At 47.3% G+C, this 13,903-nt stretch overlaps 1 protein-coding gene across 1 annotated transcript in view; it reads left to right on the top strand.

Moving 5' to 3' along the window:
- LOC147706808 (calpain-1 catalytic subunit-like) overlaps positions 1–13,903 on the top strand; it is a 601,296-nt gene that overhangs the window by 69,480 nt on the left and 517,913 nt on the right. Inside the window, exon 2 of the mRNA XM_086925586.1 lies at positions 5,791–5,860. Coding sequence (XP_086781712.1) covers positions 5,791–5,860 — 70 coding nt within the window. The remainder of the gene's footprint in view (positions 1–5,790; positions 5,861–13,903) is intronic.

Raw genomic sequence — 13,903 nt, 5'->3', positions numbered from 1 at the left:
GTATATATATATATATATATATATATATATATATATATATATATATATATATATAGTCAGGGGCACCCACAGCTCTGTTTTTACTAGTCATGTTTTAAAATGGATCGATGCAATATATTGATGACGTTTTTATTATACGGAGAAGGGACGAAAAAAGTGCTATTGAATTTGTTAATAGGATTGATGACTTTTTAGACGTTAGCATTTTTATTCGTGAAGGCCAAATAGCTACTACCCTCCACAGGAAAAGCACTGCGGGTAATTCCAACCTACATGCCAGCAGTGCCCATTCCAAACATGTCATCAGCAATTTCCCTTTTGGCGAGCTATTAAGGCTCAAGCGTATCTGCAGCACGGATGACATTTCTCGTGAGAAATGCGCATGCGCAGGCGGCCGCGCATGCGCATTAGTATCCAAGATGGCGGCGCGGTTACCAGAGGAGGCCCAGAGACGCAGCCGACAAGGTAAGTGGTGTTTATTCTTTTTAAAAACATTATTTAAGTATTTAGGGAGGGCGGGAGGGAGGCGGGTGGCGGGCAACTTTGCTATGCCCACGGAGTGGGCGTAGTGTTGCCTACTACGCAAATGGCGAAGTAGGCAACACTACGTCCACTCCGTGGGCGTAGCGAAGTACTACGCCCAGGGTTAGTAACAACCTATAACTATCAGGAGAGGAAAATCAGAGCCATTTTAACACAAAGCTGCTGTATATTACTTACTGATGAGGTTAGGGCGCCAAGGCTCCCCCATACCCCCACCATACCCCCACCATCACGTACAGAAAAGGACCATCAATGAGAGCACAGATCACAAAATGTTTTCCTGAACTCAGTAAAGATCAAACGTGGTTACAACCCCGGCCGGGGTTTGTAAAATGTTCCAGCTGCAGGGCTTGCAGGTTTGGAATCAATACCACAAAATATGCCACCCCATTTAGCCAAGAAATGGTCAAGATCGAAGGTAATTACAATTGTAAAACTGAATATGCTGTCTATGTTTTGACATGCACCTGCGGCTTGAGATATGTGGGCAGCACCAAGCTGCAGGTGCATGTCAGAATCCTCCAGCATCTACGAGCAATCGTTAACAACGATAGCACGTACCCAGTCGCAAGACACTTCAAGTCAGTACACAAGAATAATCTACAGTGGCTCAGTTATTTTGTATTGGCAGCGATTCCCAAACCACGCAGAGGTGGGGACAGAGATAAGATGCTTAGACAACTGGAATCTAAAACTATTTTAGAACTGGACAGCAAATTGCCAAACGGGTTAAATACAACAGAGGATTTATACAATTTTTTATAATTGCATGACGGGCAATTATATATTGGTTGATTTTTGGAATCTAGCATGAATTTCTTTTTGGAATTTTTTCAATTCCTACATAGATTAAATTCGGCTGCCTCCCTGCATCAGTATGTTTTAGATAAGAACTTCTCAGTCATAAGATTCTATCGGGACACCGCACAATTACATTACCAGGTGTAGCAATAGATGTATAGATTATATATTGCTTTCAAAACAACTTTGCATAAATTTGCACATATCTTTGCACATGTTTCTAGATTCTTTTGCTCTGATTTGCACATTAGATTCATGTTGTATTCTGATATACAAATATTTAGATTTGCGTAATATTGCAGAGGTCCCTCTGTTTTATGGCATACATATCCTGTATGTGATGCGATATATGCACAGAGGTTATTGCTGCTACGAAAAATGTGCGTAATTTTCACATGAAAGTATATATGTTTACGTAACTGACCTGATTTGCACATTAGATTTATTCTGCATGTGAGGCGATATACGTACAGAGGTTATTCCTGCTACTAAAAAGTGAAAGTATATATGTTTACATACCTGGCTTGATTTGCACATTAGTTCTTTCAACCCCTTTCCTGCGGCCGCGACTCTGCAGCAGTGCGGCACTTCTGCAAAATGGGCGGGCCCCGTCGGCCGTTGGCCGACGGCAGCACCAGCGAGGTAGTGCTCCCGTTGGCCAACGGCCGACAGAAGCACGCAAGGGGTTAAAGGTGATATTTTGCACATTATAATAGGAATTGCGTGATATTACACATATTTCAATAACCTCTGTGCATATATCGCATCACATACAGGATATGTATGCCATATTTCTTTGCTTAATGTCGTTTATATTTATTTGCAGTTTTTTGCGCAGCAAAAAGCTAGAAGCAATATAGTGGCATATGAATATATAATACTAATGGTTGCCAGTCATGCACTTGAGCGTTTCCCATAGTTTGTTTATTCATACATGAATTGAAGTTTTGCATTTATGCATTTTATTGATGGTCGTTCTTGGATTTGTTTTATGTTTATTATGTTTTTCTCCTGCTATAGTCAGCAGGATTTACAAACCATCTGTGACTAGTTGGAAAAAAGACTAACCGACAACCAACACAGTCAGCCTATGCATAGTATCTTGTTTATGTGTATTTCATCATGAGGTGCACACCAAAGCATATTTTAAAAAATGTCGGGCCAAGATCTGACTGTCTGTGAGCAAGGGCATCCGCCCGAAACGCATCAGATTTGCGAGCTCTGTAACGAATAAAGAACCTTGCCTGAACTTTGGGATTCGCGTTGTCTCTGTTTGCCTGTTGGGAAGTGCGGGGACGGCTTATCTTTTACTTCATATAACAAACTAAGGGCCAGATGTACAACTCATTACAAGTCGCAAATTGCAAAGCGCTAAATGAAATGTACAACAGTGTTATTTCACAGTTTCCCAATTCCCAGTGGGGTCGCAAATTGAGAGGCTCATTAATATTAATGAGCCTATCGCAATTTGTGAGTCCATTGGGAATGCCAGCCCTCCCAGGGATGTTTGCCTGCTGGGGTCAACAGACCACCATGTCTGGGACTGCTTTTTTAATAAAACAGTTTTTTTTAAAACACAGCTCGTTTGCCTTAAAGGAAAACAAGATGCATTTAAAAAAGATAAATGAGGAGGAGCTACGCTCGCAAACAAGATGGCTGCCTAGGCTCCCGGATCCGTCGACCTCCGTCCCCCGCCAGATGATCCAGATGAAAATCCTGATTTTGCGCCCGACCTCAAGGTGTACGAATCCATGTGGGCTCTGATGGTGCTATCCCGGAAACTTAATTCGCTGATTTGACGAAGTTATGTCGAATTGAAGTTTGAGGCCTAGTTCAGCTGGAAAGCCGGGGTCTCGAGTTTTGGTCTGGCCGGGCTGCAGTTGAACAACATGGGTCCGGTCTACAGCGGTGAAAGTATTGTAAGCCCAATTTTGATGGCAATCACTTTGGAGTGTTCAACTTTGGTGAGAGAAGTGCAGCGGCAATACTGAGGCTGTGGGCGGAGGTCCTCGTCCCGTGGACCCAGTTTGGCCCCCGCCGGGGCTCGGTGGTCGGGGCCTCCGCCTGCGGCAGCGGGGTACTGTTTGCAGCAGTAGGAAGTGTGCGGCCACCCTCTAAAGCCATCCGCACTGCTATTGTCCGCTCCCCCCGGAGAGCCCGGGGTCTCTGGAGGGTACGTAAATGTTCGCTTCGGTGAGTGGAGTGATGAACCGGACTGAGCGTGAGCCGTCGCTTGCTACAGTAATGGCAGCCATCGGGGCGTTTCACGCTCGTATGAACGCCCTGATGGGCAGAATGATTGCGGGCTTAACGGATAAAGGATTTGCGGGACCGGACCCTGTTTCGCAACAAGACCTGCGCCCGGCTACGACACCTGAGACCGCCATGGGTTTTTCCAATGTCCTTGTGCTACAAGAGTGCTTGGAGCCCTTGGTCCGTGCATCGGAAGATTGTGACCCTAATGCCTAGAACGTTCTGCAGTGTGCATCGTCTCCTTTGTGGGTGCAAGACTTGACTGACGTTTTTTTCCTTGAGTTTCCTGTCGCTGAATGTATTGGTGCCTTCTCTTCATCCTGTTCCCCCATGGCTGCGGTGTGGCTGTGGAGAAAGCAGAGTTTCGCTGCTGATGGGGTTGTTCAGGATCCTAGGTTTTGGATTTGTCTCGGACACTCACTTTTTGAACTCTCTTGGCATGCGGCTGATGTGTCGACTCAGTGGTTCTACTAGGAGGGGTAAGTATGATGGTGCGGAAGGGTCAGGGCTGAGATGTATGGCCTAGGGTTAGTATTAGGGTCCTCTTGGAGGTGGGATTTATACTGTTGGGCACACGGGAGGCCAGGCGGTGTTTTCAAGTGCTCCCCTGATCTGTTTTCTTTTCATTATTGGTTAGACTGTTGCTTTATCTCACGGGTTACTGTTTCTGGCGGGGGGAAGAGGACCGGGAGCCTGTTTGGAACTATCCTCCTCCACTCTTTCTCTTTTTCTTCTTTTAGAACTTAGTTAGCTGGGGCGACAGGCACACTGCTAGTTGGGGTTAGGCGAGAGCCATATACAGGGGTGCAGGGTGGGAGAATGTGTTTATTATTTTGTCCGTGTCCTTTCTTTTATGTTTTCTCTGTCCTTTATTTTCTTTTGGTCTCTTTATATGCATAACGTGGGTGAATTATCTTGAACGTATTTATTCCAGTATCTGGTAACCGTACTTCCTTTTCTATCCTGGTGTCAATGGGTGGGCGGGGTCTGAGTGCGGGCGGCTGCGTTCTGTTATAGATCGCTTGGTCGTATATCCTGTCTTGTGCTTGCTAGCGCAGGCGTCTAGGTCGTTCTCTTTAAATTGATGTGACTATTCTATTTTCACCCGCTCACTTTATCATTGTGTTTGAAGGTATGGCACCAGATATGTCTGTTCCTTTTTCCTTGCTTTTCTGGTGGGGGGGGGGGGGTTAAACATAAAATGAAACCTTTGTCTTATCCTGCAACGTGTTATAAGTTCAATACAATGTTTATCCTGATTTGCTGCCGGACCTCAGGATTGTCAGCTGAAGAGCTGTGTCGTTCGATAATACATTGGATCGTATTCTTGTTTTGCGGCCGGCCCCTGCGGTTGTTGGCCCGTGCTTGTAATTTATTGAACTGTACAATAAAGGTTTAAAAAAAAATAATAATAATATTATTTAAGGGCAGGTGGTCTCAGGGACCACTGCCTGCTCTTAAAAAGTATTTTCCCACATACTCACAAAGGGGAAAGGGTCCCCTGGGTACCCCTTTCCCTTTCGAGTAGTTTACCACCTACTTGAAGTAGGTGGTAAACTGTGTTTTGCGGCTGCAAAACATTAGTACATAGAATGTTGACTCGCAATTAGGAAGGGACGCCCCTTCCTAATTGTGAGAGTCGCAAATGCTGTTTTGCGAGTGAGTGACTCGCAAAATAGCATTTGAACATGTTGTTACCCTTTTTTGCGGAGGATCTCCCATTGCGGGCAACAAAAAAGGGTCGTACATCTGGCCCTTAGTATCTATGGTAACATATCAAACAGCATGCTGCTTCTACAATTCCGCTTCAGTATTACAATTTGCCTTTTTTGGGGAATTTGAGTTCAATCTGCTCTTTCACTACAGTCTTCCATGTTCTGCTCAGATGTAAACAAACCTGAGGTTATGTGTCAGTATCTTGGATGAGGAAAGTGAGTGTTCTAAAAATCTGTAAATATGACTATGTTTATGGTTGATTGTTCTTAGTGAGACTGGTAGACACATACACAGGGTGATCAGGCCAGAGTAGTCACAGCCTGCTGTTTACCTTCTCTTCGTCGTCATAGATCAATGTGAGACATCTCGAATTTTTAGCTAAATCGTTCATGAAGTGTAAATTGTGCTGAATATTTGAAAGTTTAATTCTGATCCATGCAGGTACTTGCTAACACTTCTGTTTTTCTTCTTTCACAGGAAATCACCAGAAACCCTCAGTTTATCATCGGCGGAGCGACGCGGACAGACATCCGCCAGGGGAGTCTGTGTGAGTATCTGGTTAGAAGTAAAATGGGACGAAGGTGGAGAGCATGAAACGGATTTACGTTGAGAGAAATACTACAATGTTGACAGACCCTGAGACTGGTCATAGAAGAGCATCAGATGACCAGCATATGCCATGGAGGGCGGTGGTTCTTTCAGCTTAGGAAGCAGCAGTTGGTGAAGTATTAACAGTACATGTCTGAGTATCAAGTCAAAAACCATGTCAGGTGATTACAGAGTCATTTTGGGACTTCAAAGCAGCCCTGGAAATTTTGTTGGACCAGCTTTTGGGGACTGGGGGGCCGCAAGTGTGAGCACTGTTGCTTTGGTTACTGGAGGCCGATATTGCTGCTCAGCTGTAAAACCGACCTCGACTAGCAAAATAGTCCGCCAATGCTGCAAAACAGGCCCCCCCCCCTTCGAGCCTCCCTGGGAAACACCCGATGCCTGGTACGGTGAGTCCAGCCCTGGTTGATGAGTGCCTGCTCACTCACCTCATCTTGTTCTATCTTATGTTAGCCACAACCCTAGAACATAGCCTCTCTACTATTCTTTTGATTGGCTGACCAATACCCATCCACTGCTCATTTTAGGGAACTACTTTTTTCTCTTTGCTTATGCACTCCATGAGTTCATATGTTTTACAGCTCTCTCCCTAGTATGCTTCTCTGCCGCCAAACAAACACCCCTGCGCTCCGTGTTGCCTTCATGCTCATGTGCTCATGTGCATCCCTCCCCACCCTCATGTGCTCCCTTTTGCCACCCACACCACCCCCATTGCCCCCCACACACACATCTTTTTGTTTCCTAATATTTTTATTTGCTTACTAATTGATTAATTTATTTAAATGCCTAGGCAGTAAATTGCTGCTGGCTTCCTCTCATGAAAAGAGCTTTTATGCTACGTCTATTCCTTTTTAAAAATGTACTGATCCATCTCGGAATGGTAAATATAACATTTTAAAAATGCTGCCCGCACATTTAATGACACATGCATGCACTTCTTCACGATGCTGTACAGCAAAGCAAATGCTTGTTGAGCATTCCTGCTCTTTAAACGTCTGTTCTTACTTGTTTCTAATTTATTCTGTTTATTATTAACAGCATTCATTGCACCTTTCAAAGATGGCTGCCCTAGTTCTCCTTCTCACTGATTTCTCACTTGCTGCCTTCATTGTGACTACCTTCAACATGAAGGGATCTGTTTTCCTATCGACATTTGTATGGCTACTGTAACTCTTCTTCACCCGTAGTTTTAACAACCTGAAGAGTACTTTGGGGCCCATTAGGACGACATCCTTTGCCGCCCGCCACCCATTTCCCCCCGCCATATTAGTATGGCAGAGGGGACCGCGGCGGACGGAAAGACCGTCTGCCGATTTTCCGCCCCGGTCTCCTTGCGACCCGGGCGGAAATGTTTAATATGGTGGCGGTGTCTATTAGACACCGCCAGCCATATTATGATGGGCTTTGGGGAATGCCACCACGGAAAGGCAAGCGAAGACTCCCTGCGGGGGCAGTTGCAGGCCCCCTGGGACTCCGGGGGGGGGGGGGTAGGAGGGTGCACATGGGGGTACCTATGGTACTCCCCCGCATTACAAAGTGCAACATGGCAGGCGCGGTGCCTGTCATGTTGTGCTTTGAAATGCACAACGTGCATGTTTACCATTGCGGCGGGCAATGGTAAAAATACAGGATGCGCCCGCCAGTGTGGTGGGCGCATCCGAATGGCCAAGGCGGGACCGCCGCTCCGATGGCGGGCGGTCCCGTTTTGCATGGGGGTGGCGAGCGGGCAAAGTCCGCCCGCCATCCAAATGGACCCCTTGATTGCCAAGACTGTCAAATAAGTGATAAAAAACATTAAACATACATATTTTATCTCCTCTGAAATATAACACAAACAAATAGAAAATTGTCAACTCATCAAAAAATTGTTAATGACGTATACAGAATTGTTTTTTACATCAAATAGAGAACTACTATGAATACAAAATACAGCAAATTTTACACAAACTGCTATTCAAATATCTGCTCCAGGCCTGGAAGCCCACAACACAAACAATGTATTTTTACTTTGCCCCCAGAAGAATGCCAAATTTCTTTAAGCATTTTGCTTGGTTTTGTTGTTGCTGTAGAAGTATTGTTAGCAGATTCTCTGATGTCGTCTAGAATACCCGTGTGCAGCACAAAACTCAGGACGTCATCTTGGAACATTTTGTTGGTTGCACCAGAGATATCATGATTGTTGCCTCAGGTGTTTGATGGCAATAACATTCTGTAGTAGGTTTCCCTGTAAGTGTAAAACTCACTTTTATGTTCATATTGTCCTTGATTATGATATCAGTTTGAAACGGTGTTTGTACGAAAGTGGAGTATGCATTGAAGCTGGTTAGGCTTAATTATGCAACACTCTCACAATACCCCAATCTGGGTCCTATGGATTCACACTAATAAATCCCAAGCTCAGTCCTGGTAGTGTGGCACAGAGCAGTCAATCTTTACTAGAGGAACAGCATTTCAGAGCACCAACATGGGCTGTAAATAAATGACATGACTCGGAAGAAATGCAACAACAATTTATAATAAAAAATAGAGCTGATTTGTATAAACATTTAGGCACCCATATGAACACAATCAGATAAATATAACCGGAGTTATAGATTTGTGAAGAAAAAGTAAAACAGTTCAATTCCTTACATCAAAACGTTAATGTTCGGTCAATGGAGGAATCAGCTAGTGACAATCATTCAGTCACATGCAGGTTGAGTCCAGTGGAAATCACTGGGGGTTAAGCTGATGCGGGTCCCAGGACCAAGCTTCGGCAGTCAGTTCAATTTTACTTGGCCCCGGTGCAGATATGTCCTGGCTGTCCTTGGTGCTGTAGTGGGAGCCGCTGGATTGCTGGTTTACCACTTAGATGGTGCTGGTGAGAAAATGTGATGCTTAAGTTAGACAACAGTCTGCTGAGGTTGCGAGCTGACGATGCTGCAGGATTCATTTGAGGTGCAGCATCTAGCAAAGGTAGTGGTTGCCAGACTGGCCACCAACAAGCAATGCCAGCATTAAGCTGAGAAAAATATTAAAAAGCTGCAGGTGTTACAGAATTCGGCAGCTCGCCTGGTCCTAAGGCTCCCTCGTCGAGCACCATCACGCCCCTCTCTGGTAGCCCTCCACTGGCTGCCTATCAGGAGGAGGATTGACTTTAAAGCTATGCTTTGGTGCCATAAAATAATTCATCTTAGAGCACCGGCCTACATGTCGGATCTGGCTTCTGTTTACGAACCTAACAGGTCGCTCAGATCTAAAGGTATGGGCCTGCTTAGAACTTCATGCCCCAAAAAAGCGAGAATGGGAGGCAGATCTTTCCGGACTTTAGCGGCCAGGAAATGGAACCTCCTTCCTTTGGATATCAGGATGGAGAATAATGAAATCCTGTTTAGGAAGAAATTGAAAACGTGCCTCTTTACTGGGTGATGGGTTTCTCCTTCACACCTCTTCACACTTTCTCCACAGCGCGGGGACACGCCGGGAGGCGTCACCAGGCGCTCTACAAGCTCCTTTAAATTAAATTAAGCTCAGTTTCAGGATATTTCGATGTACTAGAGTCCGGAGAAAACGGTTGCCACCTGACAATTTCTGGAGGTCAGGACTACAAATGCGCACAATACACTAGTCCATTCAATTTAGGGTTTTCCTTTGATGGGCCGAAGGCCAGTGATTCTTTGGTTCAGGGAGCCTTTGATAACTGTGGTTGCAGGGGACTAGTTCCTCTTATCGAAGGGAGTTTTGGAGTTGCTCTTGGTGCTCAGAGAAGTTCCACATACTTTTGGAACCGTTCTCTGGTCCAGGGCGAGTCACAGTGTGCAGTTGTATGGTAGTTGCCCAAGTGCAGGTTATTGCGCATTTGCTTTGTGCTGTTCCTGAAATCACCAACTCAGGTCTCCTCTTTGCTGCAAGTTAAATCAGATCTGAAGTTCTGGGGCCAGGGTGCCCCTTAAATCTTAGATTTAGGGGCAGTAGGGGTGTGAGTGCAAGTAGCCTTTGGGCTACTAACCCCAGCGACTAATTGGCTCATGAGATGACCACATCCGGGTGAGGGGTGTCACCTTTCCCACCCAGAACCCTCTATCCTCTCCTTCCAGCAATTCCAGACCCCATCCTCAGGTGTACAGCCCACCTTAGAAGTGTGACTAACCTTCTAGACTCTAGAGGGTACGCCTCCTGACTGCCTATATTTTCTCATCTGCCCAGGTACAAAAGTACCTTGGGGCAGAGGGATGGCTTTGTCCTCTTTTGGGAGATAGCCTGATTGCATATCAGAGGTGATGCAGGCTTTGAAGCTCACCACCTTGATGTACCACTTCACTAACCATCCTGTCAGGGAGGGATGTGACACCTGCCTTAGAGGCAGGCCTTTGTTCACACCTCCTGGCAGGGGGTCAGATTCCTGTCTTGGCGGCAGCAGCTGCAGGCTGCCAGCCAGGACACAGGAAAAGCTGAGGAAACCAAGTGGGAAACCTCCAAGGTAGCCACCTAGGTGCATGTCACACTAAATCTGATTTTTGAATAAAGTCAGGTTTAATCAGACAAGTCGTTTGGTACCAACCATGACATATTTCAGCGGCGATAATGGAGTTGGTGACCTTGGGATGTTCAGGTCCCAGCCCATGTTTGCGTATAGTAGCCCCTAATAGAAAAGGCCACTATACATATATATAAGCTTGCACTTATATGTCCACATCTTTAATATAAAGGGCCCTGCCTCCTGGGCTCAAGAAGCCTCCCTTAGGGGTGAATAGCATTTATGAAAATAGTGCTTTGAGTTTGCCACACATGGTGAGAGCAAAGTCAATGTGGATGAGTTTGCATGCTCCTGTGGTCAGCAATGGCAGACCTGCTTTCATCCGTTTACTTGGATCACTATGGGTGGCGCAAACAGTGCTTCAGGCCCTGGTGACTCCTTTAACTCCCATGCCCTGGGTACCGCTGGTATCAATTACCAGGGACAATTCTTGATACCAATTCACATTCACCATATTTAGGGAGAGAGCGCTGGCACTGGGACCTGGTTAACAGGCACCAGTGCATTTTCAGAGTCATAACCGTCAGCATTGGGGAAATAGCTGTGGGGTGATCCATACAAAAAGGGCACTTGGGGTTTTTGTTGGGAGTGAATGACAGAAGCAGTATTTTTTTTTCAATTTACTGAAGAAAAACTGTTGCTACTTTGAAACTTCAATTATGGTTTTTGTTGGACCCGGCCCTTTTGGCAGGTTCACCCTGAGACTTTTTGCTTTTTCCTAGCCTGTTTCTGGAACCTGGTGGTGGTGATTTTAGGCCTCTGCGCACTTTTTCACTGTGGTACAGTGTAAAGTGTGTGAGCTCGCTGTGTATGTGTGGTGAGTGACCTGCCCTCCCAGAGAGAGACTGAGGGGGCTGCCCTTGCTGTGTGATCTGGGGCTCACCTGCAGTTTGTTGTTTCCACTAAGGTAGAGGAAAGGGGACTTTGCTGTGTGCTGTGTCCCCCCACCTGCTTGAAGAGGAACTGTGCTGTGTGCTTTGTACCTCAGAAGTGAAATAGTCTCCAGGTGGTAGACCAGTGAGGGAGTGAGGTCCTGATCTGGTAGGAGAATTGTGTTCTGGTGAGTGCTTCCCTGTGAGGGTGCGGAAACCCAGAAGTAGAAGTAGGGTGGGGCATTCATGCCCGTGACCTCTGGTCAGCCTGAGGGTATGGTCCCTAGGTTGAAGGATCAGTGGTAGTTGTAGCTACCCTGAGAGGGAGAGTGGAGAATGGCTATTGTGTGCTAGGGGTTACTGCCCCCCCCTCTTTGGATTGGTCAGGACGTGTGATATTTGGATGGCTTTGGGCCTGGTCCTGGCCGTGGACCGCTAGAGAGTACCAGTGGGGTATCCTAGTTGGGTCAGAGAGTTCTTGTTTGGAGGAAACAATGTGGGTTCAGAGTGGTGAAAAACCGGAAGGTGTCCCTGCCGTACGGGTCTGTGTCCGTGTTTTGTCACCCAAAGCAGGGAAGCCCATCAGTGGAGTGATTGGTCTACCCTGTGCTTTGGCTGGAAGGGGGTTGTGTTGGACCCGGCCCTTTTGGCAGGTTCACCCCGAGACTTTTTGCTTTTTCCTAGCCTGTTTCTTGAACCTGGTGGTGGTGATTTTAGGCCTCTGCGCACTTTTTCACTGTGGTACAGTGTAAAGTGCGTGAGCTCTCTGTGTATGTGTGGTGAGTGACCTGCCCTCCCATAGGAATGAATGGGGAATATGTATGCCCATGGTAGTTCCTGATGTGTGGGGAGTGCAGGGTTGAGTTTGGTATGTGCAAACTCGTGAGATTGAATGCTGCACAATGGTATATGAGGCATGATTGTATCTAGTGTAGAAGTGCCACTTTTAGAAGTTGGCATATTTGTGTAATTTGTGTCTGGCGTGTGATTGGCTGAGGCTGGCTGGTGAGCCTTGCTCCAAGAGTCTGGGAGGGTCTGCCCCGGTGGTGAATGGAGTGTTTAGCATGCTGATGTGAGGGGAGGAGTGAGCCTGGGCCTGCTTGTGGATTGACCGTCTGGTTTGAGGGTCCTGAATGAGGCTGAGTTTTCCCCACACAATGCTGGCTCCACCCCCTGGGGTGCGTCTGATGTCCCTAGCCTGGCCAGTGAAAGGAATTCCCCATAACCAGTTATAGCTGGTTCTCACACTGCCTGCACCCTTTAGACAAAGGATTTTGGGTATAAAAAGGGTGCTGTGACACTCTAAAAAGGTTCTTGTTTTTGGACTTGAATCCTGCAAGGGGCGTGCTGCTGCTTGGGCTCAGGGGAAGGCGTGCATCCCTGAGCCCTGACCAGCCCCTGGATTCCTGATTGATGCTGGAGGACTCTTCTTTGCAGGGAGCTGTTTTGCTCCACTTTTACTCCTCCAGGACTTTTGGGTACCCCTTGGCCTGGCTCTCCTGCCCCCTTCACTCATGGGGGCTGCTTTATTGCTTATAGCGCTGGGAGAGCGCTTTATTTTGTCCCACAGCGCTTGGGAGCGCTGTACTGTCCTCAAAGCACCGGGGAGCGCTTTACTTTCCTTCCAAGCACCTGTGAGCGCTTCATTTCTGCCCTAGCCACCAAGGGCCGCGCTGCCATTGGCGGCCTAGGTTCAGGAAGCCAGGAACCAAACGCCCGGACGTGGGCGGAGCTCTGAGGTGAAGAAGAAGCTTCAGCCCAAGCAGCGGAGGAGGAGCCCCCGCCCAATGTCCCGGTGAGTGGGGGGCCCGTGGTGGGCTCGTAGGGAGAGGGGGGCGCTAAGGCACATTGACAGTGACCGTTCCCCCCCCCCCAGTGGCAGTATATTATGCAGAGCCTGCGAGGCTCCGAGTCCCCAGCGCCCGTGGCCATTGTTGATTTAGAGCCTGAGAAGGCTCCCGGGGGCATTGGTGCTTGTGAGTCCGCAAGGGATTCCCCCTACCAGGGGGCAGTTGTAATTATGAGCTGGCGAGGCTCGAGGTGGCATCTCTGTGTTTCTGAGTCCCCGCCGAGGGACTCTAATGACGGTGGCAGAATTGTTGAAGAGCCCGAGAGGCTCCCCGTCCCCAGTTGTGTTTAGAGCCTAGATAGGCTCTGGGGGCATTCTTTTTGGAACCCAGAGAGGCTCGTGGGGGCATATTCGTTGAGCCTTGAGAGGCTCCTGCCCACATGGATGTTTAGATCCCAGTGAGGCTCTTGGGGGACACAAGTTGTTCAGAGCCTGTGTGGCTCCCACATGGCCCAATCATTATTGATTCCCAGCTGCCCAGCAATATGTGGGCAGCTGCACCATTTAGGCCCCTGACATTTGGACACGGGCGTCCTAGCCCCAACAAGGCCAGTTGGCCTAGGGACTGCCACAAGTGGTGGCCTATGTAAGTTTTGCGCAATTGTGTGGTTTATTACACCTCTGAATGTTTTTAGGCATCATGTGTTTTTGCGCTATTGAGTTATGTTCTAGCACCTCTGAATGTTTTTATGCATCATGTGTCTTCCTGGATTTTACACCTCTCAATGTGTTGGTTTATGCATC

The sequence above is a fragment of the Lissotriton vulgaris genome, chromosome 6 (assembly GCF_964263255.1).
Source record: "Lissotriton vulgaris chromosome 6, aLisVul1.2, whole genome shotgun sequence".
Classification (NCBI taxonomy): domain Eukaryota; kingdom Metazoa; phylum Chordata; class Amphibia; order Caudata; family Salamandridae; genus Lissotriton; species Lissotriton vulgaris.
The sequence above is the reverse complement of the archived record's forward strand: the minus strand, read 5'-3'. Positions and strand labels throughout refer to the sequence as shown.